Source organism: Natator depressus, chromosome 20, assembly GCF_965152275.1.
Source record: "Natator depressus isolate rNatDep1 chromosome 20, rNatDep2.hap1, whole genome shotgun sequence".
In the NCBI taxonomy this organism is placed as follows: Eukaryota; Metazoa; Chordata; order Testudines; family Cheloniidae; genus Natator; species Natator depressus.
Window position 1 is genome coordinate 4535913 of NC_134253.1, and position 27367 is coordinate 4563279.

The 27367-nt window shown below is 47.3% G+C and overlaps 1 protein-coding gene across 2 annotated transcripts in view; it reads left to right on the top strand.

The window, feature by feature from the left end:
• The first annotated feature begins 1066 nt into the window (after positions 1-1066).
• Positions 1067-27367, top strand: part of SLC4A8 (solute carrier family 4 member 8) — a 67319-nt gene continuing 41018 nt past the window's right edge. For both annotated transcript variants that reach the window (XR_012635884.1, XM_074935426.1), the window contains exons 1-2: positions 1067-1180; positions 24007-24088. Coding sequence is in view for 1 of the 2 variants with exons in the window: in XM_074935426.1 (XP_074791527.1) it covers positions 1133-1180; positions 24007-24088 (130 nt within the window). In the remaining variant the exon portion in view is untranslated. The remainder of the gene's footprint in view (positions 1181-24006; positions 24089-27367) is intronic.

Sequence of the window (27367 nt, forward strand, 5' to 3'; positions counted from 1 at the left end):
TCTCCCCCTGAAACCCCACCTCTCCCCTCCCCCATACCCTCCACCTGTCCCCCACTTGCATCTCCCACCTCTCCACTCCCCCTGCCTCCTCCAGCGCTCCCCTACCCCTGCCTCCTCCCCCCGTACCCACCTCCCCTCTCTCCCCCATACCCTCCACCTGTCCCCTCCCCTTGCATCTCCCACTTCTCCTCTCCCCCGTGCCCCCTCCCCCTGCATCCCCATCTCTCCACTCCCCCATACTCCCCACCTGTCCCCTCCCCTTGCATCTCCCACCTCTCCTCTCCCCCTGTGCCCCCTCCCCCTGCATCCCCATCTCTCCACTCCCCCATACCCTCCACCTGTCCCCTCCCCTTCCATCTCCCACCTCTCCGCTCCCCCTGTGGCCCCTCCCCCTGCATCCCCATCTCTCCACTCCCCCTGCCACCCCCAGCACTCCTCTCCCCCTGAAACCCCACCTCTCCCCTCCCCCATACCCTCCACCTGTCCCCCACTTGCATCTCCCACCTCTCCACTCCCCCTGCCTCCTCCAGCGCTCCCCTACCCCTGCCTCCTCCCCCCGTACCCACCTCCCCTCTCTCCCCCATACCCTCCACCTGTCCCCTCCCCTTGCATCTCCCACCTCTCCTCTCCCCCTGTGCCCCCTCCCCCTGCATCCCCATCTCTCCACTCCCCCATACTCCCCACCTGTCCCCTCCCCTTGCATCTCCCACCTCTCCTCTCCCCCTGTGCCCCCTCCCCCTGCATCCCCATCTCTCCACTCCCCCATACTCCCCACCTGTCCCCTCCCCTTGCATCTCCCACCTCTCCGCTCCCCCTGCCTCCTCCCCTGCATCCCCATCTCTCCACTCCCCCTGCCACCCCAGCGCTCCCCTCCCCTGGACCCCCTCCCCCCCGTACCCCACCTCTCCTCTGTCCCCCTCTGCACCCCCCCCCCCCCGCCCGTGGCCGCTCGCCGGGCCGGGATTGGCTGCCGGGGCGCCGGGAGCCGGACGGGAGGCAGCGGCCGGCGGTGGCTGGGCTCCGGGGAGCTGCCCGCCCCGCAGGCGCCGGGGGCCGGGCCGGGAGAGCCGCGGGAGGGGGGGGCGGAGCTGGCGCAGCGGAGCTCGGCGCGGCGGAGCCGCCTGCCCCAGCCATGCCCGCGGGGAGCAACGAGCCGGACGGCATCGTCCTGAGCTACCAGGTACCGGGCCGGGGCCGGGGCCGCCGCCGCCCCCGCCGCGGGGATGGGGGGCGGGGGCCGGTCCCCAGCCCGGCGCCAGGGGCCGAGCCCAGCTTGCGAGCCGAGCCGGGGAGCTGCGGCTGCTGCCCACTGCGGCAGAGCCATTTCCTAGCGCTGGAGCGGGGGGGTGGTCTGACTCCGGAGTGGGGGGCTTGCAGGAGGAGAGGCGGTCTGACTCCGGAGTGGGGGGCTTGCAGCAGGAGAGGGGGTCTGACTCCGGAGTGGGGGGCTTGCAGGAGGAGGGGGTCTGGCTCCGGAGTGGGGGGCTTGGAGGAGGAGAGGGGGTCTGACTCCGGAGTGGGGGGCTTGCAGGAGGAGAGGGGGTCTGGCTCCGGAGTGGGGGGCTTGCAGGAGGAGAGGGGGTCTGACTTCGGAGTGGGGGGCTTGCAGAGGGGGGGTGCACAGCTACTGCTGAGGCGGCTAAGGGGAGACCCAGTCCCCCCCGCTCCCCTCCCGGCGCGCAGCCCCCATTGCAGGGAGCTGTCCAGGTGCGCTCACCTTGCGGGGTGGGGGATATACAAAGCAACTGCCCCGTGGCGGCGCGGGGTGGGGGGGGTGTTAAGGGGAGACCAAATTCCCGTCTCCCCTTTCTGCCTCCCCCCTATGCAGACAACTGTCCAGATGCACTTATGTTGGGGGGGGAGGGGGTACATAGCTACAGCCCCTGTGGCGGTAAGGGGAGTCCAAACCCCCTCCCATAGGTGCTGAAGCTAGAGGTGTGGGGGTTCTGCAGCACCCCTTGGCTTGAAATAGATTCCACTATAGACAGGGTTTACAGTTTGATTCAGTGGCTTTCAGCACCCCCATTATACCGATTGTTTCAGCCCCCCTGCCTCCTCCTCGCCTCTCCCTGCCTGTAGGGAGCTTTCCAGATGCGCTCACCTTGGAGAAGGGGGATAAATGCAGTTACTCCCCCTGGGAAATAAGGGGAGATCAAATCCCTCCTGCCCTTCCCTGCCCCCATCTGCAGGGAGCTGTCCACAAATCCCTCCTCCCCTCCCCTCCCTGCCCACAGCCCACCCCTTCTCTACCGCACAGAGCTGTCCAGATGCTCTCGCCTTGGGGGGCTTACGGGGGGGGGGATACGCAGCTACTGCTCCTGGTTGAAAGGGGAGACTAAATTCCCCCTTTCCCTTTGCAGAGAGCTGTCCCGATGAAATCATCGTGGGGGGGAGGGGGTGGGGGGAAGATATGCATAGCTACTGGCCCTGGGTTAAGGGGAGACTGACTTCCACCGCTCCCCTTACTCCTGACCCCCTGCAGAGAGCAGTCCAGATGCCCTCACCTTGGGAGGGGGGTTACATAGCTACTGCCCCTCAGAGGTAAGGGGAGAGCAGTCCCCCCCCCCCCCGAGAGCTGAGAACCATCCAAACCCACTTACCTCTGGGGGTGGGGTGGGGGCAATGCACAGACAATGCCCCAGGGGAATCTGATGGGCCCAGCCCTAGCCCCAGCAGTGTAGAACTGTCCGGGTGCACTGACCTTTGGGGTGTACGATGTACACTGAGATATAAGGAGAACCCATTTATTCCCCCCACACCCTTTTGAAGCCGCCGAGTGGAATCCAAACACTCTCCCCAGTTGGCACCTGGCTTCCCTTTGTCACTAAACTGGTGGCTTTACATACAGTGGCTGAGTTTTTGGGAGCCATATGGGCAAATGCCGAATGAGCTTCCACAACACAAAGAGACAGTGCGGTATGGACAACAGGCGGAAGGATTGCAAGCTGCATGCTCAGTGTCAGCTGGGAGTGGGCTGTAGGGGAGGCAGAGGACTCAGACTCCCTGAAATTGCAGTTTACTATAACGATTGACAGATTACTGCTGTCTTATTTCTCTCTTGCACAATGTGTGTGTGTGTGTGTGTGCACATGCGTGAGGGAGGATGGAGGAAGAGAGAATGGGAGACGTAGATTTTCAATAAGCTTGTTTTTTCCCTTGTATCTTAACGATATTATAGGTGGGATTTTCAAAGCAGCTTAGGGGAGTTTGGCACCTAATACCCACCAGATTTTCCTGTTAGTTATCAGGTTTTTAGTGATGTATATTGGAGGGGTGGGAATATAGCAGCTGTTGGCTTTATAATAACGACTCAATATCCTTGTGATTTATTTGTGTTACGGTAGCACCCAAAGGCCCCGGATCACTAGGCAACGTACAGATGCATAGTAAGAAACAGACCCTGCCCTGTAGACCTTGCAGCCTGAATAGACAAACAGTGAGAGGGGAAACAGAAGCACGGATAGGTGAACTAATCTGGTCAAGGTCAGACGGTGGCTGAGCCAGCAAATACAAGCCAGCTCTTCTGAGCCCCAGTGCTGTTGCTTAGTCCCACGACTGTGCTGACACCATCGTTCACCATGTCCTGCCCAGAGTAGAACAGGGAGGGAGGGAGGATTCAGGAAAGTAGGAAAAACTTCCTGACTGTAAGGATAGTGTCGGGGTGGAACAGGTTCTCGAGGGAGGTTGTGGAATCCCCATCACTGGAGGTTTTTAAGAACCGGTGGCCAAACACCGGTCAAGGATGGTCTAGGTCTGCTGGTCCTTTCTCAGCATGGGGGATGGATGAGATGACCTCCTGAGGTCCCTTCCAGCACTACGCATCTGTGATTCTATTCCTCCCAATGTATAATGAAGTGACAATTTTTAACGTGCAAGCCGCTGTGTTTGTGAGCCTCTGGTCACCTTAACACACATCAGCCGAAGTCCTGACTTACCACTGCAAAGGCGATAAAGGCAGATAAAAATTCCAGAGCAGGAGCAGAAGGGAAAACCTTGAACAAACAATACCAGCCTACAAATGCAAAAACTAAAGAGGCCGCTTGCCTCACCCTTAAAAGGCGGAGAAGCATCCTTCAGCTCACAGTATTGTGTACTTTAGCATGGACAGTTCATCCACTGCATTTGCTTGGGTGACACAAAATAAGTGCTGTTTACCCCTATACACAGTAACAAGGAATCTGTTTTCCTTTTCCCTTCCCCGAGCTAGGGATTTAGTCCTGCTTATAGTAGTTTCGGTTACAAATGTCCTGTTTGCTTCCCCCCATTATAATCATCTGTGAATCAGTTACATTTTTCACATCTTGTGACTGGTTTTTCCCCAACTCTCCATGAGTATCAGAAAAGTAACCTAAGGCCATTTGCCAGGCCAGGGAAACGGTACTGAGGACAGGACTGGGACAGGGACTCGTTTTAAGCTACTTTTACGCTCGCCAATCTTGGGGTCTGCCTGGCCCAACAGTCCCTTCCAGTAGCTGTGGAGCATGGGGTGCAGAGATCATGTTTATTACAGTATCACCTAAGGGCTTTCTGAAAACAGGGGCTACATTGTGCTAGGTGCTGTACTAACTCAGGGTAGTAGACAATCCCTACCCCAAAGAGGCCCTCTGCCCATGCCCCCTTTCCTCCGGGGATGTCTCATGGATTGGGATGAAGAGGCTTCTGAGTGCGCTTTGCTAGTTCTGCACCACCTGGAGATTCTTGCCTACAGAAGGACAGCCAAATCTTTGTCTTTGCTTTGTGCTGAAGTGCCGAACAAGGCACAGAATCCAGCCCTTCATTTCGTCAATCGTCATTAAAGCAGGGAAGTGGTCCAGGGGTTAGCAGAATAAACAGGTAGCAGATAGATTAGCAAGGGAGGACATCTGTGGGGAGTGAAAATAACCAAATAAATAAATTAAAAAAGCAGGAATAAGGAAATGACACTCAGTTCCAAACTGTTTGTCTTTTTTTTTTTTGGTGGATTGTAACCCCATTTTCCTACATCTCTCCATCCCCCTCGGTCTCATCAATGGCTGAATTCATTGTTATCAATAACGGGCTACGTATGTTGAAAATAAATACAGAGACCCTGAAAGTGACCAACAGCCCCCATTCCGACGGCTCTTGTTGTATCTCATCATTTCTCACTTGGATGTCTATTATACATCCTCACTGTCTGGAAATGTGATTTTTGCTTGAAATGTCTAAGAAGGACCTTACAGCTTGCCCCAGTTCAACTTGCAAACAGGCTAGCTTGCAAGATATGTTTACAGCTCCTAGGATGATACGCTTAACAATTTGATCCTCTACCTTTTTAAGAGGTATCTACTCATGGGATCCCAAAAAGGCCATTAATGGGCCAAAGCGCAGCATAAAGAACACATTCGTTCTGGTTAATAGTAATAATAATGTGGTGGACTCCACCGCATTATTGTTACTATTAACCATCTACTTGGACAGAACCAAACATGGGCTAAGTCTGGTACTTTGCAGTCTGCCCTGAGTAATGGGCAGTGCGGCGCTGCAGTGCCCCAGGAAGGGACTGAATCGTGACCCTCTTCCTGGTGCAGTGTACTTCCCCTGTTCGCCAGCTCAGTGCGCTGGAAGGGAGAGAGCCAAAGTTTGCCAGCTTCCCATTCACCTGTGCATGAGGGTGAATTGCAGTCAGGGGCAGCTGCTCTTCCCGAGCCCAGTGTATTGTGACATGCAAGGGTGGCAGCTCTTGAAACAGAGTAGGGTGTCACCTTAGGCCTCCTTGCTCCTCTATATAGTCTGGCTCAGTTTGAGGTAGAAATGAGCGGAAAATGGCTTTCCTGTTGTGCAACATTTTTCAAGGTTTGCAAAAATTTGCCTGTCTCACATCAGGACAGAAAGTCGAAATCTTGAAATTTTTTGCGGACTGAAAATCTGGGTGGGGGGGGGGGGAGGAATTGCTTGGGTCCATCAAAAGATTTCATTTGGATCAGTTTGAAAAGTTTGTTTCGATGTCCACCATTTTGAATCAATTTGTGGGGGCTGTAATTAGCTTAAATTTCAGCGCCAAAAAAAAAAAAAAGTCATTTCAACCCAGAAAACGGGGAACGTTTTCATTTGGAACATGCTGAAACAAAATGTCTGAACAATTTTGAAACTTACTTTTTCACAGGTTTTTTTTCAGGCTGAAAAAATTAATCAGGACTAGCCCTTTCACACCCACCCTTTTGGTTTTGACAAACCGGCATTGTCGGATGGGAAAAATGCAGTGCTGAAAAATCACTGGCCAGCTCTCGATGCCTGGGGGCGAGAATGATCAGGAATCAAGCGACTAGAGTAGAAGAGATAATGGATTAGAAAGGGAGGCGTGGACAAGTGTGGATTTGGACAGATGAGGATTACACTGTGCTCTGCACTTGCGGTAAAAAGCACTTTTCTGCCAGGACCTCAAAGTAATCATCCCTACTCAACGGGTTCACATACGTGCTAATTGTATCTGAGGGGCTTATATATCCCCATCACCCTAATAACATACAGTAGCACCTCAGAGTTCTGAACACCAGAGTCACCACCTGACCAGTCAACCACACACCTCGTTTAGAACCGGAAGTACGCAATCATGCAGCCGCAGAGATGAGAGAGAGAGGGAAAAAAAGGCAAATGCAGCACAAAAATCAAGGGACAGCAGCATTTTTCTGCTTCTGAGTAAAGTTTCAAAGCTGTATTAAGTCAATGTTCAGTGGTAAACTTTTGAAAGAACCACCCGACCGTTTTGTTCAAAGTTACGAACCACCTCCATTCCCCAGGTGTTTGTAACTCTGAGGTTCTACTGTAATACCTTGAACATTTAATGTATTTATCCTCAAAACACGCCTATGAGATAGTGAAATGCCTGTTATATACCAAATGAGCAACTGAGGGGCAGAGAGGCTAAAGGACATGCCAAAGGTCTCTAGCAGAGTAGGGACTTGAACCTAGGCTTCTTAAGTTCTAGGCAAATACTCTAACCACAGGGTCATTTTCCCCTGTGTGGGCATCCCTCCATCCTTGCTATACACGCTCAGTACCAGGTGTACCATGATTCAAGTATTAAAGGCCTCTAGCCTAATGGCTCTAGCCCCTGGTAGATTCAAAATAAGCCCTCTGACATTGTTGCCATTACACCAGTGCAAACGCCTAACGCAAACGCATTACACCAGTACAAATGGGACTGAAACTTACCCCAGTAAGTTGCACTGGGGAAAACACTGATTTACACAGTTGCTGTGTATCTGTTATTATTATTATTTGTATTACTGTGGTGCCTCGGAGTTCGAGTCATGGGACCAGGACCCCCTGGCGCTAGGTGCTGTGCAAAGACAGAACAAAAGACATTCCCTGCCCAAAGAGCTTACAGTGTAGATATGAGCGAAGAGATCAACAGATGGATACCGACAGACAGGGGAGTACAAGGAAACAATGAGACAGGATTGGTCAGCATACGATAGGCAGTGGTCACAGCACACCGGAGCCTTATCTCCCAGGGCGAGTTCTACTGCTGTAACTATACCAGAGCGTGCAAGCAAGGAACCAAACACAAAACCACAATATAGACAGGGCCTCGCTTCATGCAGCCTGAAGGCTCGAACAAAGCAGCCAGCCAGAACTGATACATTGAGTCCCAGGAGTCCTGACTCCCAGTCCTCTTCTCTAACTTTGGGGCATTCTTGAGAAACGCTAACTAAAGGTTGCGGATTATACACGGGAGAAAGAGGAGGATACATAGCTCCCAGACATGAATCAGCTTTTTCTGATTCTTAGTACCTCTGATGACCATGATCAAGTAGGTGGTGAAACACTAGTTGGGCATTTAGCTGAGCTGTGGATAACTGAGTGATTCCCCAGGAATACACTGGATCACCATATGCGAATACTGTACATGCTCGTCCATTTTTTTTCTGCAACCTGGCCCACGAGTGTCATCTGCGCCTTTGCATTCAGTGAGCAGGCACAGCCGATCCAACCCACAGAATGCAGAAACGGATCACATGCATCTTTGGTTTTTGCATCGAATTTGTCCTCCAAGTTCTGAAATGTAAATCCTAAGCAGTGGCCTTAAAAAGAAAGTGGTGCTGTGGTTTTATAACTTTGCATTTGGCAAAGTGATCAGTAAGAAAATAAAATCTAATTAGCAGCTGCTTCTGGCAGCATCAACAGCAGTGACATGATAGATTGCAACACTCATGGGGCAGGGACTGTCTTTTTGCTCTGTCTTTGTACAGCACCTGGCGCAATGGCATCCTGGTCCATGATGTGGGCTCATAGGCACTATTGGAATACACAAAATTAGTAATAAGAATAATGACACAGGGGTCATTGTATTGTGCAACCATATAGAAAGACAATGGGTAAAAATGAGGATTAGTTGAAATGTTTCCATTGAAACTGTTTTTTGTGGAAAATCGGGTTTTGGACAAAACAATTTTTCAAGTTTTGTTTTTTCTGTAGAAAAAATGGACTCTTAGTTGAAAAACTGAACATCTGAAACCCCCCAAAATTTCAATTTGGAAATGCCATTATGGTGCCACATGGGAACTGTAGTCTGGGTGACTCATGCCCTTATTCTCCGCTATTGGCCAGGGTCCCCTGAGCAGACTACATTTCCCATAAAGAGAATGAGTCTAGAGGTCATGTGATGGGAGCATGTGACTCAGAACTAGGCATGCTGGGAGATATAAAGGGCAGCCTGAGCTCAGTTAGAGGGCGAGGTCTGTAGGGAGTGGGTTGGTTTCTGTAGGAGGTAGATCCTGGTTTATCTTGAACTCCTTTGGTTTGGAGAAATGAAACTCATCCTTGAAGGAAAGGGTCTGAAAGCCTGCTGCTGTTGGGAATATTATTTGATGCAGTGGCTGGTGGGTTAGTTTGGGGGCTTATCGGCGGTGCCTCGACTGCAGGTACAATTTTAGAAAATGGAAAGAGTATGTATCCAGCCAAGAAGGGGGTGTTGGCACTAGCAGCTGCTTTGAAATGAGTTGGATTCTTGTTATTCTGTATAAATGTTGGGGGTTTTTTTGAGAAAAGATCTCTCTTTTCTCAGTATTGGCTATACCAAAACCTGAATTAATATCTCTTCTATTATGAGTTATTTATATTACTTTATTTCCCCCAACTAGGATCGGGGCTCCATTGTGCCAGCGCCTGTACGAACACATAATAAAAGACGGTCCTTTGCCTGAATTCTTTTCTACACAGCTTCTTATACTACCCTCATCACTACAGTATCTAAGCACCCACCATTAGTACATTAAGTGTTGTGGTCTAGTGGATGGAGACATAGACTAGATCTTAGAAGCCCTGGGTTCTGTTCCTGGCTCTACTGCCGGGTGAGTCCCTTCCCCTTCCCTTGCCTCATTTTCCCCATGTGTAAAATGAGTGTAATGATGCTGATCTCCTTTGTAAAGCACTTTCAGTACTACTGATAATGGGAAACTGAGGCACAGATAAGTAAAGTGACTTGCCCACAGTAGTGCAGTGGCAGAGCCAGGAAAGAAATTAGGGATCTCAGGTTCCTCATTTGGTGCTCTAATCCTTAAAATTGTGCTCCTTCCTCAAGGTTTTTGAAAGTTTTCAGTAACACAGAAGATGGCCTGTGGGAATGGACAGTTGGAACATTGTCAGTTTAGTTTATCTTTCCCGTGTGTTTTACTGAGTGGGGCAGAATAGCCTCTGTTCTTAGATTATAAATTGTTTGGAGCAGGAAACTTTGCTATGTCTGTATCGTGCCTAGTAGATCAGGACTGGGGACCACCCCAGAGCACGACCATAATATCCTTATTCAATAACAATCTTCGCACGTCACATCACTGGTTGATGTTGGGAGAGATTTCCTGATAAACTCTTTCCTTATTTGATTGATCCTGCTCTTTTTTTTTCTTTTCCCTGAAAGCTTTTGATGATGTGTAAGTGAGAGAAGTGGTTCCATCCTCCCAGATGGCCAAGCTGGAATATCAATTAATTCTTCTCTAATGGTTTCTTTGCTTTCTTCTCTGCCTGTTGATTGCTGAAGTTATCCATGTGACCCAGCAAGTCAGGCTGCTGTTCAAGTCACTTTCATTTGTCCACGTAGGTATATGGTTTAATTGAAGGTTACACGTTGTGTTGTCCATTCTGTTAGAAAAGGCCCAGTAGAGCTGCTAGCATAACTGGCCTCCTGGGCAAAAGAAGACGTTTGATGAAGAAAAGCTGGGCATACCTGCCAGCTGTTAAGGCAGCTCTGGCCTTGCAACACAGGTTGGAAAAGGTCATTCCAACAGGGAACAGCAGTCAGCCATTGTGAGCCTGCCACAGCATGATAACTGAACCGTGCAACAAGGATATCCAAAGATTATAGGTTTCAGAGTAGCAGCCGTGTTAGTCTGTGTTCGCAAAAAGAAAAGGAGGACTTGTGGCACCTTAGAGACTAACCAATTTATTTGAGCATAAGTTTTCGTGAGCTACAGCTCACTTCATAGGCATGCATCCGATGAAGTAAGCTGTAGCTCACGAAAGCTTATGCTCAAATAAATTTGTTAGTCTCTAAGGTGCCACAAGTCCTCCTTTTCTTTTTGCGGATACAGGAGTACTTGTGGCACCTTAGAGACTAACAAATTTATTTGAGCATAAGCTTTCGCGAGCTACAGCTCACTTCATCGGATGATTATAGCAACTGTCCGGCAGCTTTACATTAGACAGACAAACTACGCTGCAGCAGTGAGCGTCCAAAGGCATTGCAACACGGTACTTGAGAGAGAAGCCTCGTTTTTAATTTGATTAGCGATAGTGGTTGAGATTCAGCATTTTTCTACATCTAGTGCAGGGTGTTGCAAATGACTGGATAGAACGGGCAAAGTTTTCAAAACCGAGTGCTTGAAATTAGGCTCCTAAATTCGTACGCGGGCAGCTAGATAAAGACAGCCTGATTTTCAGAGGTGTGGAGCATCAGCAAACTCCAGGGGCTTCGGCTGGATTTGTGGGTGCTGAGAGCTTTTGAAAATCAGGCTACTTGTATTTAGATGGCCAACTGTGAATTCGGAAGCCTACCTTAGGCACTCCTGGGTGAAAAATTTTGGCTAGCAACTTATGAAACCAACCTAAAGCTGCTTAAAGAGTTAATAGGATCAGCTGCACTCTGGTATTTTCCAAAGGGTTAGGCAAGTTTAATATTCCGTTTTATGGAAACTTCTGCATCAAATGTTTATTTTAGGGAATCAGAAGGATGACAAACTTGTGAAAGCAGCAGGCACAGAGCCAAAAAGCTAGAAAAATCCATTCTGTTTGGATAATAGCAAATTCCCTGGCTGACTGCTGTTCAAAGACCGGCTTACTTAGCTCTAAGAATCAAGGCTTCGAGTCCTGGACGCCTGCTGAGGGAGTCTGAATTCTCAGCCATACAGCCTGAGAGAGAATTACACAAACTGAAGATATCCAAGGGAGATCAAGGGAGGATGACAAAAACTGTTTGCATCTGTCAGGAAGTGGAGGCAGGATAATAGATTTCTGAATAGGTTGTGTTGTTGCAAAGGTCATAATATTGCAGCTTTATTAGATTGCTAAATCCCTCAATATAATAACCAATCATAACCTATTCAAAAGTCTGCTCAGAAGAGCGTGCATCCACTTCTAGGGCTACGTTTTTTTTAATGGCCTCTAAGTTTGATGCATGCGGTCACTTAATATTATTTATTGTTTGTATTAAAGTAGCACCTGGAAGCCTGAGATCAGAATCCCATTATACTAAGCACTGTGCATCCACATAGCAAGAGACAGTCCTTTTCCTGCAGAACTTAGACAAGACAGACAAAGGGTGGGAGGGGAAACAGGTGGTGACTTCCCCAACATCACACAGCAGGACATCAGCAGAGTTGGGAACAGAGTCCTCGTCTCCTGGCTCCCAGTCCAGTGCACTGTCCAATGGACCACCTTGACTCTCTAGTCCACCCTCCTCCTCCAAGATTGTGACCCTTTTTGGCAAATTATGGCCATGCCCTTCAGTCATGGGAGTGGGCCCTAATCCTGCCATATTCTGTGGTTGCTTCCCTTAATTAACATCACCGCCATCTTAATCTGGACTGAGCCTGATACCTGTCTCAACACTGTGAAATGCTGGGACAATAGACCCTTCATAGTGGATGAAAAAATGCCCATTGCTGCCCTCTGGGATTTCTCTAGGAAGCAAGCAGAGTCCCATCTACACCTTGCAGAGTTTGCAGTAGAATCTACTTCACCTTATGTCCAGTAGTAACCAAGACGGCTGCTAAGTCTTTAAAAAAACATCAGCATGGATCTCTGATCCTGGTACATTGCTAAGAATAAATCACTAGCCAGTGTCTTCTCTGTATCATACACCCGGCATTCTATACCAAGGTGACTGGGAACCGAGCACTTAGATTTCCAGATCTAAAACCAGACTGACAGTGACCAAGGAATCGAACGTACTTATCTGGCCTCCATTACTGTAGTATCTAATCTTTAATGGATTTATCCTCACACGCTGCTTGCATCCAGTTTCGATTCAGTTCTCTTTTATTAGCTTCCTATGGATAAAGAGGATGATTTATTGAGTTCCTCTCAGATCTGGGAAAGCCTGAGGTCACTCAGGAGAAAGTCCCTGTTTAGACCAGCTTTATTGGTTCTGGAATAATGCATAAACATTTCCCTTCATCAGCAAGGATTCTTTCTGAGAATTGCCTATTGTACCTCCAGGCACTTTGTGAGAGCGATTGCATTGATTTTTAAAAGATCTAGCTCATCGGAAAGTATTTATAGTAGGAGAGAGAAATTGTTCCAAATGGCAGCGGTCTTTCATTGCAAATTTTATGCAACTGAGCATCACCACAACCTGTTTGTCATTTTAAAGTCAGGATTAAAATCTTACATTAAAATAATTATTTCCCGGTCTTACTAATGATGAGAAGTGTTTGGAAAATGTCCCCCCCCCCTTGAAAAGTTTGATTCAAAGCAAAAAAATGTGTCATCAGAACTTATGACAGAAAATTATGACTTTTTGTTGAAACCAACCCCACCCCCCAAATGTTTCAAAATGGTCATCTGAATGCACCTGAAGAAGTGGGGTTTTCTACCCACGAAAGCTTATGCCCAAATAAATCGGTTAGTCTTTAAGGTGCCACCGGACTCCTTGTTGTTTTTGTGGATACAGACGAACACGGTTACCCCCTGATACTTGTCAAAATGGCCAGTGTCCCAATGAAGAACTGAATTTTTTTGAGGAAAGCAGACACTTTATGCAAAACTGTTTGTTGAGTTGAAAACCCAATGTCCCATCAAAAAAAAGTAGATGGAAAATTTTCAACTAGCCCTAGTAATCACGCCTTAATTTATTGTTAAATTATTGTAACCATTGTATTGCAATTGTTCAGCGTTTATGATGCTTGAACTTTTTGCCTGGTGTGAATAATGAGTGTAAACTGGCCTGTTCCCCTTTCTGTTTATACGAGAGCTGATCCAATATCAGAATTTCTGTCTCGTGGGAAATTCTGGTATTTCAAAATTTGTTTTCATCCCAAACCAGGACAAAAAGTCATAATAGTAGAATTTTTCATACAATGAATAGCTGTATTTAGGTGTCTAGACGGGATTTGTGTTCTTTTGGAAATCTAGCTCCAATTGTGGGGCCCTACGTGATTACGTTTAGGCTCCTAAATTTGAAACAGTTGGTGTGGAATATTTGAAAACTGTGCTGGAATTGTGAGCTGTCACTTTAATTTGTAAGGGCTTTCCTGATCCTGCTTGCATGGTGAGGGGCTCTGCAGGGAAGCAAGGGTGCGTCTGAGTCAGTTCTGCAGACTCTAGCTAGAATAAGGTGTGTTGAGTTGTGTCTCTCTCTTGTGTGGAGCAGCCTGCTTGGTCTATGTTTGTGGGTTCTTGTGTGTTATCAGTCTGAATTCTAAGGAAGAAAGTCGTGTTATGTTGCAACCTTCCAACAAGAGTATTTCATATTTTTATCTAACTTCTTAGTGTGTATGCCGTGAAACATAACAGTTGACCATAATACTTTCTTTCTTTTTATTACTTCTTGCAGATTGCCTCTTCCATTTCTTCAGTTGTTTCCTTTTGAGGTTTTACTGTTAAATAATAAAAATGCAGCCGGGATCTGAGACTGAATCATGACCTGATTTTAATTGATTAGACCTTGGTGTCGTTTTCATGTACCAGGTCATTTTACACTAAGTGTCGCATTTCCTTTAAAGCTGGGCAGTTGATCTTGGTCCTGAGTAGGAGTAAGCCAGCCCATTACAAGAAGTGAATTTGTAACATATAACTAATTAACCGTGCTTAAAAAAAGAGAAGTAATTTATCACTTGTGAGAGAGAGGAGATGAGCACAGTATAAATAAGTGATTGGATTATCCCTGTATATGCCAGGTTCATATTCGACTGGGGCTCTGTGGAAGTTATTGCATCACCTGCACAATGCATGCTGGGAGACTCAATGAAGCAGGAACCACCCGTCTGACTTCAGGCAATCTGAAAAGAAAGGATGGATTTTAAATAGAGATGGTTGAAACTCAGAATTTCTGTTCCATGGGAAATTCTGACATTTAGAAATTTCCTTTTTGTCCCGAATCAAAAAAAAAATTTGAAATTTCAAATTTTCCCTTTGAAATGAAAATTTAGAAAAATATCATTTTGGAAGTATTGAAACAACCTTCTTGGAATGTTTCATTTAGATAAAGGGCAAAGTGTTTCATTTTGACTTTATCAATTTAATCTCATATTATATACAATAAATTAAATATTATATGTAATATTATGTACAAAATGAAATACTTTGACTGTATGTGACAGAATGGTAGCTGTATCCTAGGTTTCAGAGTAGCAGCCGTGTTAGTCTGTATCCGCAAAAGGAAAAGGAGGACTTGTGGCACCTTAGAGACTAACCAATTTATTTGAGCATAAGCTTTCGTGAACTACAGCTCACTTTATCGGATGCATTTAGTGGAAAATTCAGTGGGGAGATTTATATACACAGAGAACATGAATTATCTGTGTATATAAATCTCCCCACTGTATTTTCCACTGAACGCATCCAATGAAGTGAGCTGTAGCTCACAAAGGCTTATGCTCAAATAAATTAGTTAGTCTCTAAGGTGCCACAAATACTCCTTTTCTTTTTGTAGTATCCTAGTCACTTAGATAGCTGCTAACAGAGATGATTGCAGGCAATTAACCTGTTATGTGGAGATTGTTGATACTTGGGCTAATGAGGTAATTAGCTCAATAAGGGAAGATATATAATTGGCAGGAACAGGAAGTAAGTGGGGAGAACAGAGAATGAGCTAGGTGTGGTAGAGAAAGTTGGGTGGAAGGCTTCTCTTGATGCCTGCCTGTACTGTGTCTGCGATGCTGAGACTCTAAAGATTAAAGATCCACATGGGGAAAAGAAATGGACTGTGTCTATTGTGAGTGAAACAACCCAGAGGGGCCTGGCAGCCTGGCACACCAGTTAGCGGAGACACTGTATCAAAATGAACCACTTCAACCTTATCAAAACGGAACATTTTGATAATTTTTTGTTGAAAATGTTGATGAAATTGAGATGTTCATGCAAAACATTTTGATTTTTGTCAGATCAGCACTTTCCGAAAGAAAACTTTTCTATCAGAATTTTTTTTGACCCCCTCTAGCTTTAAATGTATTACCTCTGCTGAATGTGCCTCTTAGCCTTGGCATGCTGGGGCTTTTAACACTTATTCCAAAACTTTCTGCTATATGCAGTAGCGGATAGTGCCATTTATGGCTCCCTGGTTTTTAGAACAGATCTGTGCCTCCAGGATAATTAAAGCAGCCTAGGGGTTGCTCTAATCTATACCAGTTCAGGATGGGTAGAGTGCTATATGCTCTGGCCATGCCCCCAACATCTTCCTCCCTGCATGCTACGTGAGTTCTTTGGTAGGTCCACAAGTCTGTAGCTTTATTTTTCAGTCTTTCGTTTGATTTCAGTCAAGACAAGCCCACAGAGGCCTTTCTCCAGGCTGACTCTATGCAAAAACTCCTGTCACGGGAACCAAGTTCAAGAAGCCTATGTATCAAAGAGCTTTTAAACTAGGTGGAAAGAAAACTCTCCTGAATTTTGTTGTGGTGAGGGCCCTGCTTGCTCTGAAGGATATAGCATCCATGTAAATGCCAGCTGGGATGGACCCATTCCACAGATCTCTTGGATTCAGGTGCAATATCTTTTAAAAACCGTATAGAACCTTTCTGGCTGTGATGCGTATTTTCAGAAGCCAGTAGAATCAACCCCCCACTTGCTGTTTGCCATGCTGTGCCATTTGTCACCAGAGCGGAGAGTCATATGCCTCTTAGGGGTTACCAGGTGGACTAACTAGAGTAGTATTTAAGTGACCATTGTTCCCCCCCTCTCCATTGGCGCAACGACTAGGATCGAAGTATTTAAGGGCTAATCAAGTTTTAAGTTGGCTTCTTTTTCTTTTTTAATCAAAAGTGATTGCTGTAAAGTTGTCCTCTATCCCTGTGGCTCGAATGGAGCATGCAGCAAACTAGGGGCTGAATTCAGCGATACCTGTGGTGAATTTGGTCCTAGGTCTGATCTGGACACTGGATTAAATACAAAAGGGGATTGACTAACTTTGCAGCCTTGTGGCCGAATTGAAAACCACCATGACATCGGAGGAACTGCAGGTAGTAGATGCTCGGGCTGCCGCTAACAGGATGGGGATTTTAAAAAGAATAATGTTACTAATAAAATATAAAAAACCAGTGGCAAACCTCATGATCACTTTAGGAAGTGAAATGCGCTAGCTTCTCAGCAGGAGCGGGGAAGAAAGAGAGAGGTGTTGCATTGGAAGCAAAATGTCTGAGAACATTTCAAAGGGATATAGAGAGCAGGGGGTGTTAGGAGAATAGAAAAGGGAAAGAAGGAAAGGGCTCCGGCAGTTTAGTACCGCAAAGGGAATGCTGAAGGAATAAGGACCAATGTAAGTATGCAGTTAGTTCATGCGGCTAGAATCCTGCATTGAATATCCTGAATAGAAGATGTACTAGATAGATGTGTGTCTGACAGCTGCTACAAAGCAGATACTCGCTGAGAGTAATAAAGGGGGTACCTTTATTTGGGGGTTCTGACATTTCCGGGTCCCAGTCCCCTGGTTCAGGTCCGGGTTATGCACCTTCATAACGCTCATATGATAGGATTCAGTGTCCACAAACTTCTGTTGAGGTTGAGAGGCTTTGCCACCTAGAAAAGGTGTAAAGTCCTGACCAAACTTCCCCCTTAAGGGCATGCTTAGTAGGAGACTATGGAAAGAACTGTGTAGGTTTCCTGCCATTCCCTGGGATTTCTCTGGGGGAGCAGGTGATTAGGCCCTTTGTTACTGCTGGAGAAATGTTACATGTGCCCCAGCTTTCCTCTGCTGCCCCGTGAGAATTGAGAACTCCTGTTCTCGCTTCCGTAACATGCTGCAACCACTTCTCAAAGCAGGGCAGGGGCTACGAAAACACTCCCCTGCCAATGACAGTTATTCCTGTGCTGTAGGTAACTTTCTCCCCTCTAGCTATGACTCTACCCTTCAAGATTGTCCTTGATTGATCAGGAATATTGACTATTGTATTTCGGCAATAGCCTCCTGTTAGGGCTGCTAACTTCTCCAAATCGCCCAGTGATTCGAGCTCTTGGAATTTTTCTCTTTATAGGGATTTTGGACCAGACCCTCAAAGGTATTTAGGCTCCTAACTGCCATAGAAATCGGTTACAGATCTGGGCCAAAGTGCTAGTGAAAGGAGCCAGGAGTGACAGCCCTGCTGGATGAAATGTCTCTGCTTATCCAGCTGGGTGCTTACATTCTCCCAGTCACAAGGGCTTTTCAGCGCTAGGGCCGCTCTCAGGAGTCTAATCTGTGCCCACTGGAACCAGTTGACTTCAGTGGTGCAGTAGGATCAGACCCTAAAAGGCTCAGGGAGGAGTTAGAGCCGAGGGCCATCCGATGCAGCTGGTTGGCTGCAGAGTTGAGCAGAAGGTGAACCCTCTTTTGCGGTGGGGGTGGGGTGCACAACAGCTGGACTCCCCCTTACTCAAGTCTGGGCCTTAATGGTAGAATCTGGCCCAAAGTTTGGAACAGGATCAGGCTGTTTATACTGCAGCCATCCCCGGGGTATAAGCATTAGGGGGCCTCAGAATGACAGCTCCTGACTTGCTTCGTGCTAAGCTCAAGTCTGGGTTTCCTGTTTGATCTGTTCCTCATGTACTAGATTTTAAAGCAGTAATCGCAGAGACCTAGCGCCCGATCTGTGGTGTCGGAGAAATCCAGGCAGCGCCTTGTGATCAGACACCCTGGCATTAGTGCTAGTGGGAAGTTCTCGCTGCGTCTCGAGGAATCCCTGGAGAATTTATATTTTTATCACTGTTCCGTTTTCTCAGCTACGACTCATCGTTCATTAGGGTGGAAAAGAAATGACAAAATTGCGGCCAAAGCGCTTATGCTCTGCAGCGCTCTCTCTGCGAGCTTCTGCAGAATTTAAGCGCAGGCTGATCTTTTTCGTTACTTAGCCCAGGTCCACGCCAGAAAAGCTTTGTCGGTGTGGCAGCAAACCTGCTAGCGTAGACCTAGCTTCACTCTCCTCCGCCGTGATACCCACAAAAACACCTGACAATAGTTAGCCTGGTGGTGTGCTGACACCACTGCTTATCAATAGTGTCTCATTGTTTCCTTGTTCTCTCCCATCTGCCTGTATCCAGCGTTCGATCCAGCGGGGGTCGATTTATCGCGTCTAGTCACCGCAGTAAGTAGTAAGTAGATCTAAGTAACGTCGACTTCAGCTACGTTATTCATGTAGCTGAAGTTGCGTAACTTAGATCGATCTCCCCCTTAGTGTAGACCAGACCTTAGATTGTAAGCTGTTGGAGACAGAGACCATTTTTTGGTTTGGTGTTTGTACAGGATCTAGCACGGTGGGGCTCATAGGTGCCACAGTAATACAAATATTAAACAATAATAATAATAATTCTGGCAAAAAATTCTTTTGCTTGTGTAGTTTGTACTGGGTCCCTGAACAAAATAGGGTATATGGACCAAAGCACTTTTATGCTGGTATAACTGTGTCTACAGTAGGGCTTTTGCTGTTATAGAAATGCTGCAACCCCCCCCAAACAAAAAACCTACCCACCCACAAATCACACCCCTGTAGACATTACATTACCAGCAAAAGTTCCTAGTGTAGATCTGGCTTTAGATTCACACCCATTTACCAATGTTTTACACATCACTTCTGAATTTCACACATTTAGTCTACCCCAGTGTAAGGGGATCCAAAGTGATCTAAGTTACACATAGAAGGGGTTGGGAAAAGGTGTGAATTATACCCAGTTAGATTCCCTTTGACTCACCTCTGAGTTGGCCCCAAGTCAATATTTGCCAACAGCTACCACACTGTAGTATCCTACATTACCACAGTTTCCTCTGAGAACTAAGGAAATAAATAAATATATTGACCCTGTGGTATCAGGTGGCAAATATTGATTGTTTAAATGGCAACCACTGCTGGTTTAACTCCCAGCAATAGTGATTCTTTTCATTAGCAAATATAGGGCAAAGGGTTCGCCGAAGCCACACGGTCCATCCTTGCTGCAGACTGTTTTAGGAGCTTTAGTGGCTGTTGCACTGTATCTGCTTTGTTAGTTAAATTGCATTGGATTCATAAAAGGGTGCAATGCACTGAGGTGAGGTGTGCAGCTCACCGTCCTATTTCCATGATCGGCTGATGTGTAGTGTACGTCACATGGGTTATTTCATCCACTCTGTGCGTTGGAAGGTGGCATGTTTTGGTCAGCATGCAATTGACATCCTTGAACACGTGGAGGAGTCCGGTGGTACCAGACTCCTCATTGTTTTTGTGGATGCAGACTAACACGGCTACCCTCCTGATACTTGAATATGTGGGTGATGTATCTGAACAGCAAGTCTGGGAATGGGCTACATAAATGTGATATCCACGGTCTTGAGTACAGTGAGCCTCTCCCACCTTGGTCAGACCTCTTTGCAAATGCTAGCTCAGGCAGGACTGCAAACGGCAGGCTATACCACTGAAGGCTTTAATTGGAAAGAATTTTCTGTAGTATCTAGCTGGTGAATCTTGCCCATATGCTCAGGGTTTAGCTGATGGCCATATTTGGGGTCGGGAAGGAATTTTCCTCCAGGGCAGATTGGAAGAGGCCCTGGAGGTTTTTCGCCTTTCTCTGTAGCATGGGGCACGGGTCACTTGCTGGAGGATTCTCTGCTCCTTGAAGTCTTTAAATCATGATTTGAGGACTTCAATAGCTCAGACATAGGTGAGAAGTTTTTCGCAGGAGTGGTGGGTTAAATTCTGTGGCCTGCGTTGTGCAGGAGGTCAGACTAGATGATCATAATGGTCCCTTCTGACCTAAATATCTATGCATCTATGAAAAACAACCGGTGCTGAAGAGTTTAAATTTGCATTACATATAGTTTTGCAGCAGTGGTGCAGGGCTGTTGCTTTTATATGCTCCCTTGAAGAAGGGCCAGATAAGACAAATGCTAATCAGGATCTGAATGATGTCTCAGAAATGAAGCCACTTACTGTCTGCGGTGGTTCCATGCCTGTCTGAAACCTTGCCAGAGGTGATCTGGGTGACTGTTGCTAAGAAGGGACAGACAGAGGCAGAGATAGTTACAGGAGTAATTAGGAAATGGAAAGTCAACTGGTCTTGTAATGATAAGCCTGCTGCTAGGTAACATGAATTAATTCTGCAGAATAGGACCAATTTGCTTTCTTGCAACAAAGTAGTAACAAGTTTACTCTGAAATTGGAACTTGGGGGGCTACTAAGCATTAATTCTCGTTCTCCGACTGGAACCACCTCTGGTATTTCAGCTGTTTCCTGTTATTTTTAGTCGCCACAGCTAGGATTCTCCTAGGAATGAACGTTGCTTATTTACAAGCGCCGTTGCTCCTTTGAAATAATAATGCAAAAGAGAAATAAACAAACAGACAAACCCCCAGCACCACCAATTTAAGGTGACAATTCCAATTTAAGGTCTTTTTCTGTGGAGTTATCATCTCTTTTTAACGAAACTCCAGCACATTCAAAACATCAACATGACTTGGGTCTGTCATAAATATGCCAATATTAAGCAGAGAGTGATAGCTGCCATTTTGGCCGGGTTTGAACTGCAGATCTCCAGAGCTGAAAAAGCATAAGCTATTATAACTTGAGCTAAAGCTAGGGCTGTCGCAGGCTTATATGCTCTGTGAATCAGACACAGAAGGGAGCCTGTAACACATGATCACCACTGAGTTACAATAGCCCCTCCGTCTCAGGTAATGCCCCAGACAGCACAATTCCAGTTCACCTCCTGATTTACCTTATCTACCTGCCTCACCACTTCTGTTCAGCTGTTTGCTTTTGGATCCCTCAATCCTCCGCTGTTCTCCTTCTTGTTAATATGGTTGCATCCAGAGGCCCTAACCAAGATCTAGGCTCCATCGTGCTAGTCCAGTAAGAGACCATCCCTGCCCCAAAGTGGTCTAAGGAACTGGAACAAGCTCATTGTGAGCGTTTTTATTTTAAAAAGTTGACTTATTCCAGCTGCCTGTTCCCTGTTAGAGGCTGCAAATCTGTTGGGGGCACCCCACACAAGTCGTGGGAGTCTCTAAACTTTGTTCTTTCCAAGGGTCTTGATTACAGAGTGTATTTTGTAACAAAATGCATGCATGCCCAGTGTGCTGCACCCACATGTCCGGACTGGACTGTGAGAATGTGCTACCCCGTCCAATAATAGAGAGTGAGATGCAGCAAACATCAGCCAGAATGGCCGGTTCAGAGTTGAGTGGTTTGTTTGCCTCTACCAGATTTAAAGGGCTAGCCACCCAGAAAGGCATGCAGGAAAAAAAATCCAATTCAAGGATAAAAGGGTGGAGGAGTGGGTGACAAAGAAAGGAGCTGCTTCTGTGTATCCCTTCTGAAGCAGATGGAGGTGTTAATTACTTCTCCATTTACAAGTTAGTGCACTATGGATGTTGACATAACATATGCTTTTAAATCAAGCCTAGTGTTCTTGTTTGATTCGAGCCAATTAATATGTATAAGCAACATTCATTGTAGTTTTCCTGTTTCCACATAGCAGCATTGCCAACTCTTGCAATTGTATTGATTTTCAATTTTAATAGCAGAAATGTATCATGAAGAGAGGGGCAAAATATGTTCAGTTTTTTCCCAGAAGGTGCCGAAACCACAGCATAAATCTGAAATGCAGGTGGTCTTTGCTTCTTTGGTCAGAAAGGGGTAACCCCTTTCCGCAACACCGAGGACAGGGAGAAGCAAGAAGGACTCGTGTGTGTCCTTACTGGTTGCTGCTAAGCTTCAATTCTGTAGCTTTTCTCCTGTGAATTTTGAGATATGAACATTTTCTCTGGCCTGAATCGTTCTGGGAATTACTGCACGTGTGACCCGCTGGTCAGTGTGTGTTGTGTCCCCTTCTATGTGGGTTTTTTTTTGTTTTTTGTTTTAACCAATATAGTCAGACCCTTGTGTGGACATAGTTTTACCAATTTAAAGGTGCTTTCTACCAGCATAACTTATTCCCCATCCCATGTGGGAATAAATTATACCGGTATACGCACACTGAAACCATTGTACCTGCTTCCACATCAGGGGATCGCTTTAACTTTATCACTTTATCGCTTTAACTGTACTGGTTAAACTATACTGGTATAGTTAAAGTGGTACAACTTTTGAGCATAGACAAGGCTTGAGGTTGGATTAAAAATTATGAGCTTTACCCCATCCCCTCCAAATGGTTGGGATCAATTTATTTATCTTGTGTTTTTCTTAACTTTTACGGTACACTTTCCCCCCCCCCCCAATTTTTGAGCTTTTCTCTGTAATGACGAGGGCTTTTAAAAAAAGGAACCTGTGGTTGCATGAGAATCTCATGACTCCAGTTGCGAGGGCTTTAAGAAAACCACCAAATATCTCGAGACTCGCAGCAAAATCATGAGGGTTGGCAATGCTGCGATCCATTATGTTGCTGATATTTAAATAACAGCCTTTCACTGAGCTCCTTGCTTCTTCAGGAGTTCTGCTGGTCCCAGTCAGGATGGGGGTTGAATTGTGGTAGGTCAGAGGTGGGGAAACTATGGCCCGGGGGCCACATCCGGCCCTCCAGATGTTTTAATCCGGCCCTCAAGCTCCCACTGGGAAGTGGGATCTGAGGCTTGCTCTGCTCCAGCTGCGGAACAGGGTCGGGCTCTTACCCCACTCCGCATGGATCCTGGAAGCAGCAGCACGTCTCCCCTCTGGCTCCTACTCGTAGGGGCAGCCAGGGGGCTCTGCACACTGCCCCCTCCCCAAGCGCTCCCCCCACAGCTCCCATTGGCCGGGAGCTGCAGGAGCGGCGCCTGCAGATGGGGCAGCGCACACATCCGCCTGGCTGCGCCTCTGCGTAGGAGCCAGAGGGGGGGGACATGCTGTTTCTGGAAGCTGCTTGAGGTAAGCACCACCCGGAGCCTGCCCCCCTGCCCCAACCCCCTGCCCCAGTGCTGATGTCCCTCCTGCCCTCCGATCCCCTCTGTCCCAGCCCGGAGCACCCTCCTGCACCCCCAACCCTTCATCCCCAGCCCCACCCCAGAGCTCGCGCCCCCAGCCGGAGCCCTCACCCTCCCCTCTGCACCCCAACCCCCAATTTTGTGAGCATTCATGGCCCGCCATACAATTTCCATACCCAGATGTGGCCCTCAGGCCAAAAAGTTTGCCCACCCCATGTTAGGTGCTGTACAAACACATAGGAAGACACATGGTTGAAGTTTTACCAGTGGGAGCAGAGTTAGGCCAACACTGCTTTTGAGAATCCCATGCTGTGCTTCTAAGTAGACCTGTGCCAATGTTTCGATGCCACCAAATTTGCATTTTTTCACCAGCAAGGACTTTTGGTTGATAAATAGCACCCCACTCTTCTCCTAAGTCACTTTGAAAATCTTGTGCACAGTGAGTAAATTAGGAAATTGCTTCTATCTAGTTGCACATTTTTGTGTTGTTTTTTAAACAGAGAGTCGATGAAGAGGCGGTGGTGGATCAAGGTGGGACCAGTAATGTCGTCAATATTCATTATGAGAAAGAAGAGCTGGAAGGTAAGGTTCAAGCCTGCAGCTGATAACTATATTTTGCAGTTTTTCTAGTACATCGTTAATGTCTAGCTAGATGGAACCTGGAGTAAATGTACTTCTTGGCTAATAAAGTTCCAGATCAGATAAATGATTGGCCATAACTCAACTTCCATCGGTCTCTTTGCGATTGGATTGCCCCCCCCCCCCCCCAGTCCCCCATTAGCGCTGAGATTTACTTTTCCTTACACACCTGAGGCCCGGTGTTCCATTGTGCAGTCCTTTACACCAGTGCAAAGGGAGGTGTAAATTGTCAGCATTCAGGCTTGGCAGCATTTTACGCCCACTGGCGTAAATGGCAGTACAAGGGCAGAACAACAGAGAATCAGACTCTTTGGACACAGTTTTTGGGAGGGGATTAGCTAAATAGAGAGACGAGGGAAGGGAGAGGGGACGCAGAGGGGAATAGGACAGGGTGGAAGAGGGAAGGGAGAAAGAACATGGGGAAGAACAGCCAAGGGAGAGACTATCCAGCTGACAAAGTGGACAAATCTCTGACGTCATTGCTCGTGGGCCCCTGCTGCAGAGCCGTGTCCGGCGCTGCCTCCATGCTGTGTCCTATCACAACCTAGTCTTTTGAGTAAAGACCAACCCTCGTGAGGGTTCAAAACATATTTAAAAAAGAAGAGAGAGAGCACTTCGGTTCTGCTGACTCTGTGTGCGTTATTCAGGGCACGGAGATACACCATTCAGGCTGTGTCTTCAACACGCCTGGCCTAAAGATTTCTGCACTTGCCTTGCACTGGTGCCGGTGATGACCCAGAATACAGGGCAACATATAACCTGACCTTTTGATTTTTGCTTCATCCCCGTCCCTGCTTTCACAGATTTCAAAGCCAGAAGAGGGACCACTATGATGACCAAGTCTGACGGCCTGCATAACAGAGGCCAGAGAATCGCGTTAAATTTCAGGTTCATTCTGGCAAAATGGGCTTAAATTAGTAATAAGAGAGGCAGCAAACATTTTTCATATTTAAAAAAAATTATAAATAAAGGAACAAAAAAACTCCAGAGGAAACAACATTAGAAATAGCAGAGGGGTGGGATGACTAATCACCACGTTTTCTCAGTCGAGCAGGTAGAAAAACCCAGCTTTGATAGGCCACTGGAATAATTTGAATGCTTAAGGTGTCTGGCTGTGATTTGTCTAATACAGTTCATTATCAGGAGATTGGCCCGATCTCCTCTCATGCTATGCCTTAAGCAAGCTTTGAAAATAATTACCTTCTGCCTCTGCTTAATGAGCTGTTGGGATCGTTGTCCTATTAAAGTTGTAAATTGCAAAGAGGGTTGTTTCTTTCTTAAGGGCGTTTTAAATCAAGCTGCCGCCTTGTTTTTGAAACTTTGTAATAATAAAATAAACCAGATATGTCAGATCTAAAATAGAACAAGTCCATGACCTTTAAGAGGCCCTGTGAAAATGGCTCCTTTGCAGATATCTGACTGACGCAGTTGAGAGAATATAGGCTGAGTTCTTGTCTAAATGAGAAAGTTGCACTGGTTTTACTTAAATCGGTTTTTAAACCCACGTAGTTAAACCAGTGCAAACCTCTATGTGGATATTCTTATTTTGATTTAAGAGCAGCTTATTTCTGTTTAGCTTTAATCTGGTTTCCAGTTGGCCTAAGACAAACCAAAATAAACCTAGTTTAAAGGCACACAACATCTTGTCAGTCCAGACTAAAGAATTAGGAGGCTAGATTTGTATGTTTGATGCTCTTGCTTCTTACACAAACTTTCCTATCTTACAGATCTGGTTGGAAATTTTCTGTGGAAAATATTTTCCCACCGAAAATGCAGTTTCTGCACAATCAGAATTCGAATTTTGCTGATGTTTTCCAATTTTCTGTTGGGTTCATCTAAATGAAGTGTTTTGTTTCACATCAGTTCTGCCCGAATCAAATAATTTCGGCTTGCTGAATTGAATCAAAATGTTTAAGTTTGAGTCAGTTCAACTTTAAACTTTGGCACCCCAGTGCCTTCTGGGTGGTGCAGTTTTGGTGCCTCGTGCTCCCATTCTACACTATCCGCTTGCCAGACTCTATCTCCCATGATGCATAGTGGTCTGCCCTCTGGCCAGGCTGCGTAGTGTAAGTGCATCATGGGAGATGTAGTCAGATTGGGGAGCTGGGGCCATATGGGAGAACGAGAATGAAAGGTAACTGAACGATGTCTCCCATTGGGGCCCCACGGTAGGTGCAGTTTATAGATTCCGAGGCCAGAAGGGTCCGTTGTGATCATGTTGTCTGACCTCCTGTGTAACACAGGCCAGAGACCAGTGGTGCACAAAACTGAACACCCTAGCCCTGCCCCTTCCCCGAGGCCCCTCCCCCTGACCCGCCCCTTCCTGAGGCCCCGCCCCCGCCCACTACATTCCCCCTCCCTGGGTGGCTCACTCTCCCCCACCCTCACTCACTTTCACTGGGCTGGGGCAGGGGGTTGGAGTGCAGGGGGGGTGAGGGCTCTAACTGAGGGTGTGGGCTCTGGGGTGGGGCCGGGGGTGAGGGGTTTGGGGTGCAGGAGGGGGCTCCAGGCTAGGGGGTGGGGCTGAGGGATTTGGAGTGCGGGAGGGGGCTGTGGGTTGAGATAGGGGGTTGGAGTGCAGGAGGGGGTATGGGCTCTGGGCTGGGGGGTGCAGGCTCTGGGATGGGGCCAGGGATGAGGGGTTCAGGGTGTGGGTAGTAGCTCTGGGCTGGGGGTTGGGGTGTAGGGGGGGGTGAAGCCTCCAGCTGGGGGTGGAGGCTCTGGGGTGGGCCTGGGGATGAGGGGTTTGGGGTGCAGGAGGACACTCCAGGTTTGGGGGGCTCAAGGCTGGGGCAGGAGGTTGGGGCTCGGGGTTGAGGCGTGGGCTTACCTTGGGCGGCTCCTGGTCAGCAGTGGGTCTAAGACGGGCTAGTCCCTACCTGTCCTGGCACCACTCTGTGCCCCGGAAGCGGCCAGCAGGTCCGGCTCCTAGGCATCCCAAGTTTGCATTAGCTCTTTTGGCCACAGAGTCACACTGGGAGCTCATGTGCAGCTGGTTATCCACCACCACCCCCAAATCTTTTTCAGAGTCACTGCTTCCCAGGATAGAGCCCCCTACCCTGTGAGCATGGCCTGCGTTCTTTGTCCCTAGGTGTATAAATGTGCATGCAGCTGGGTGAAAATGCACATCTCTTTGAATCAGTGGCCTGTTCTCTTCATTATTTGCCACCCTGCCAATTTTTGGGTCATCAGCCAACTCCATCATGATGAATGCTGAACTGA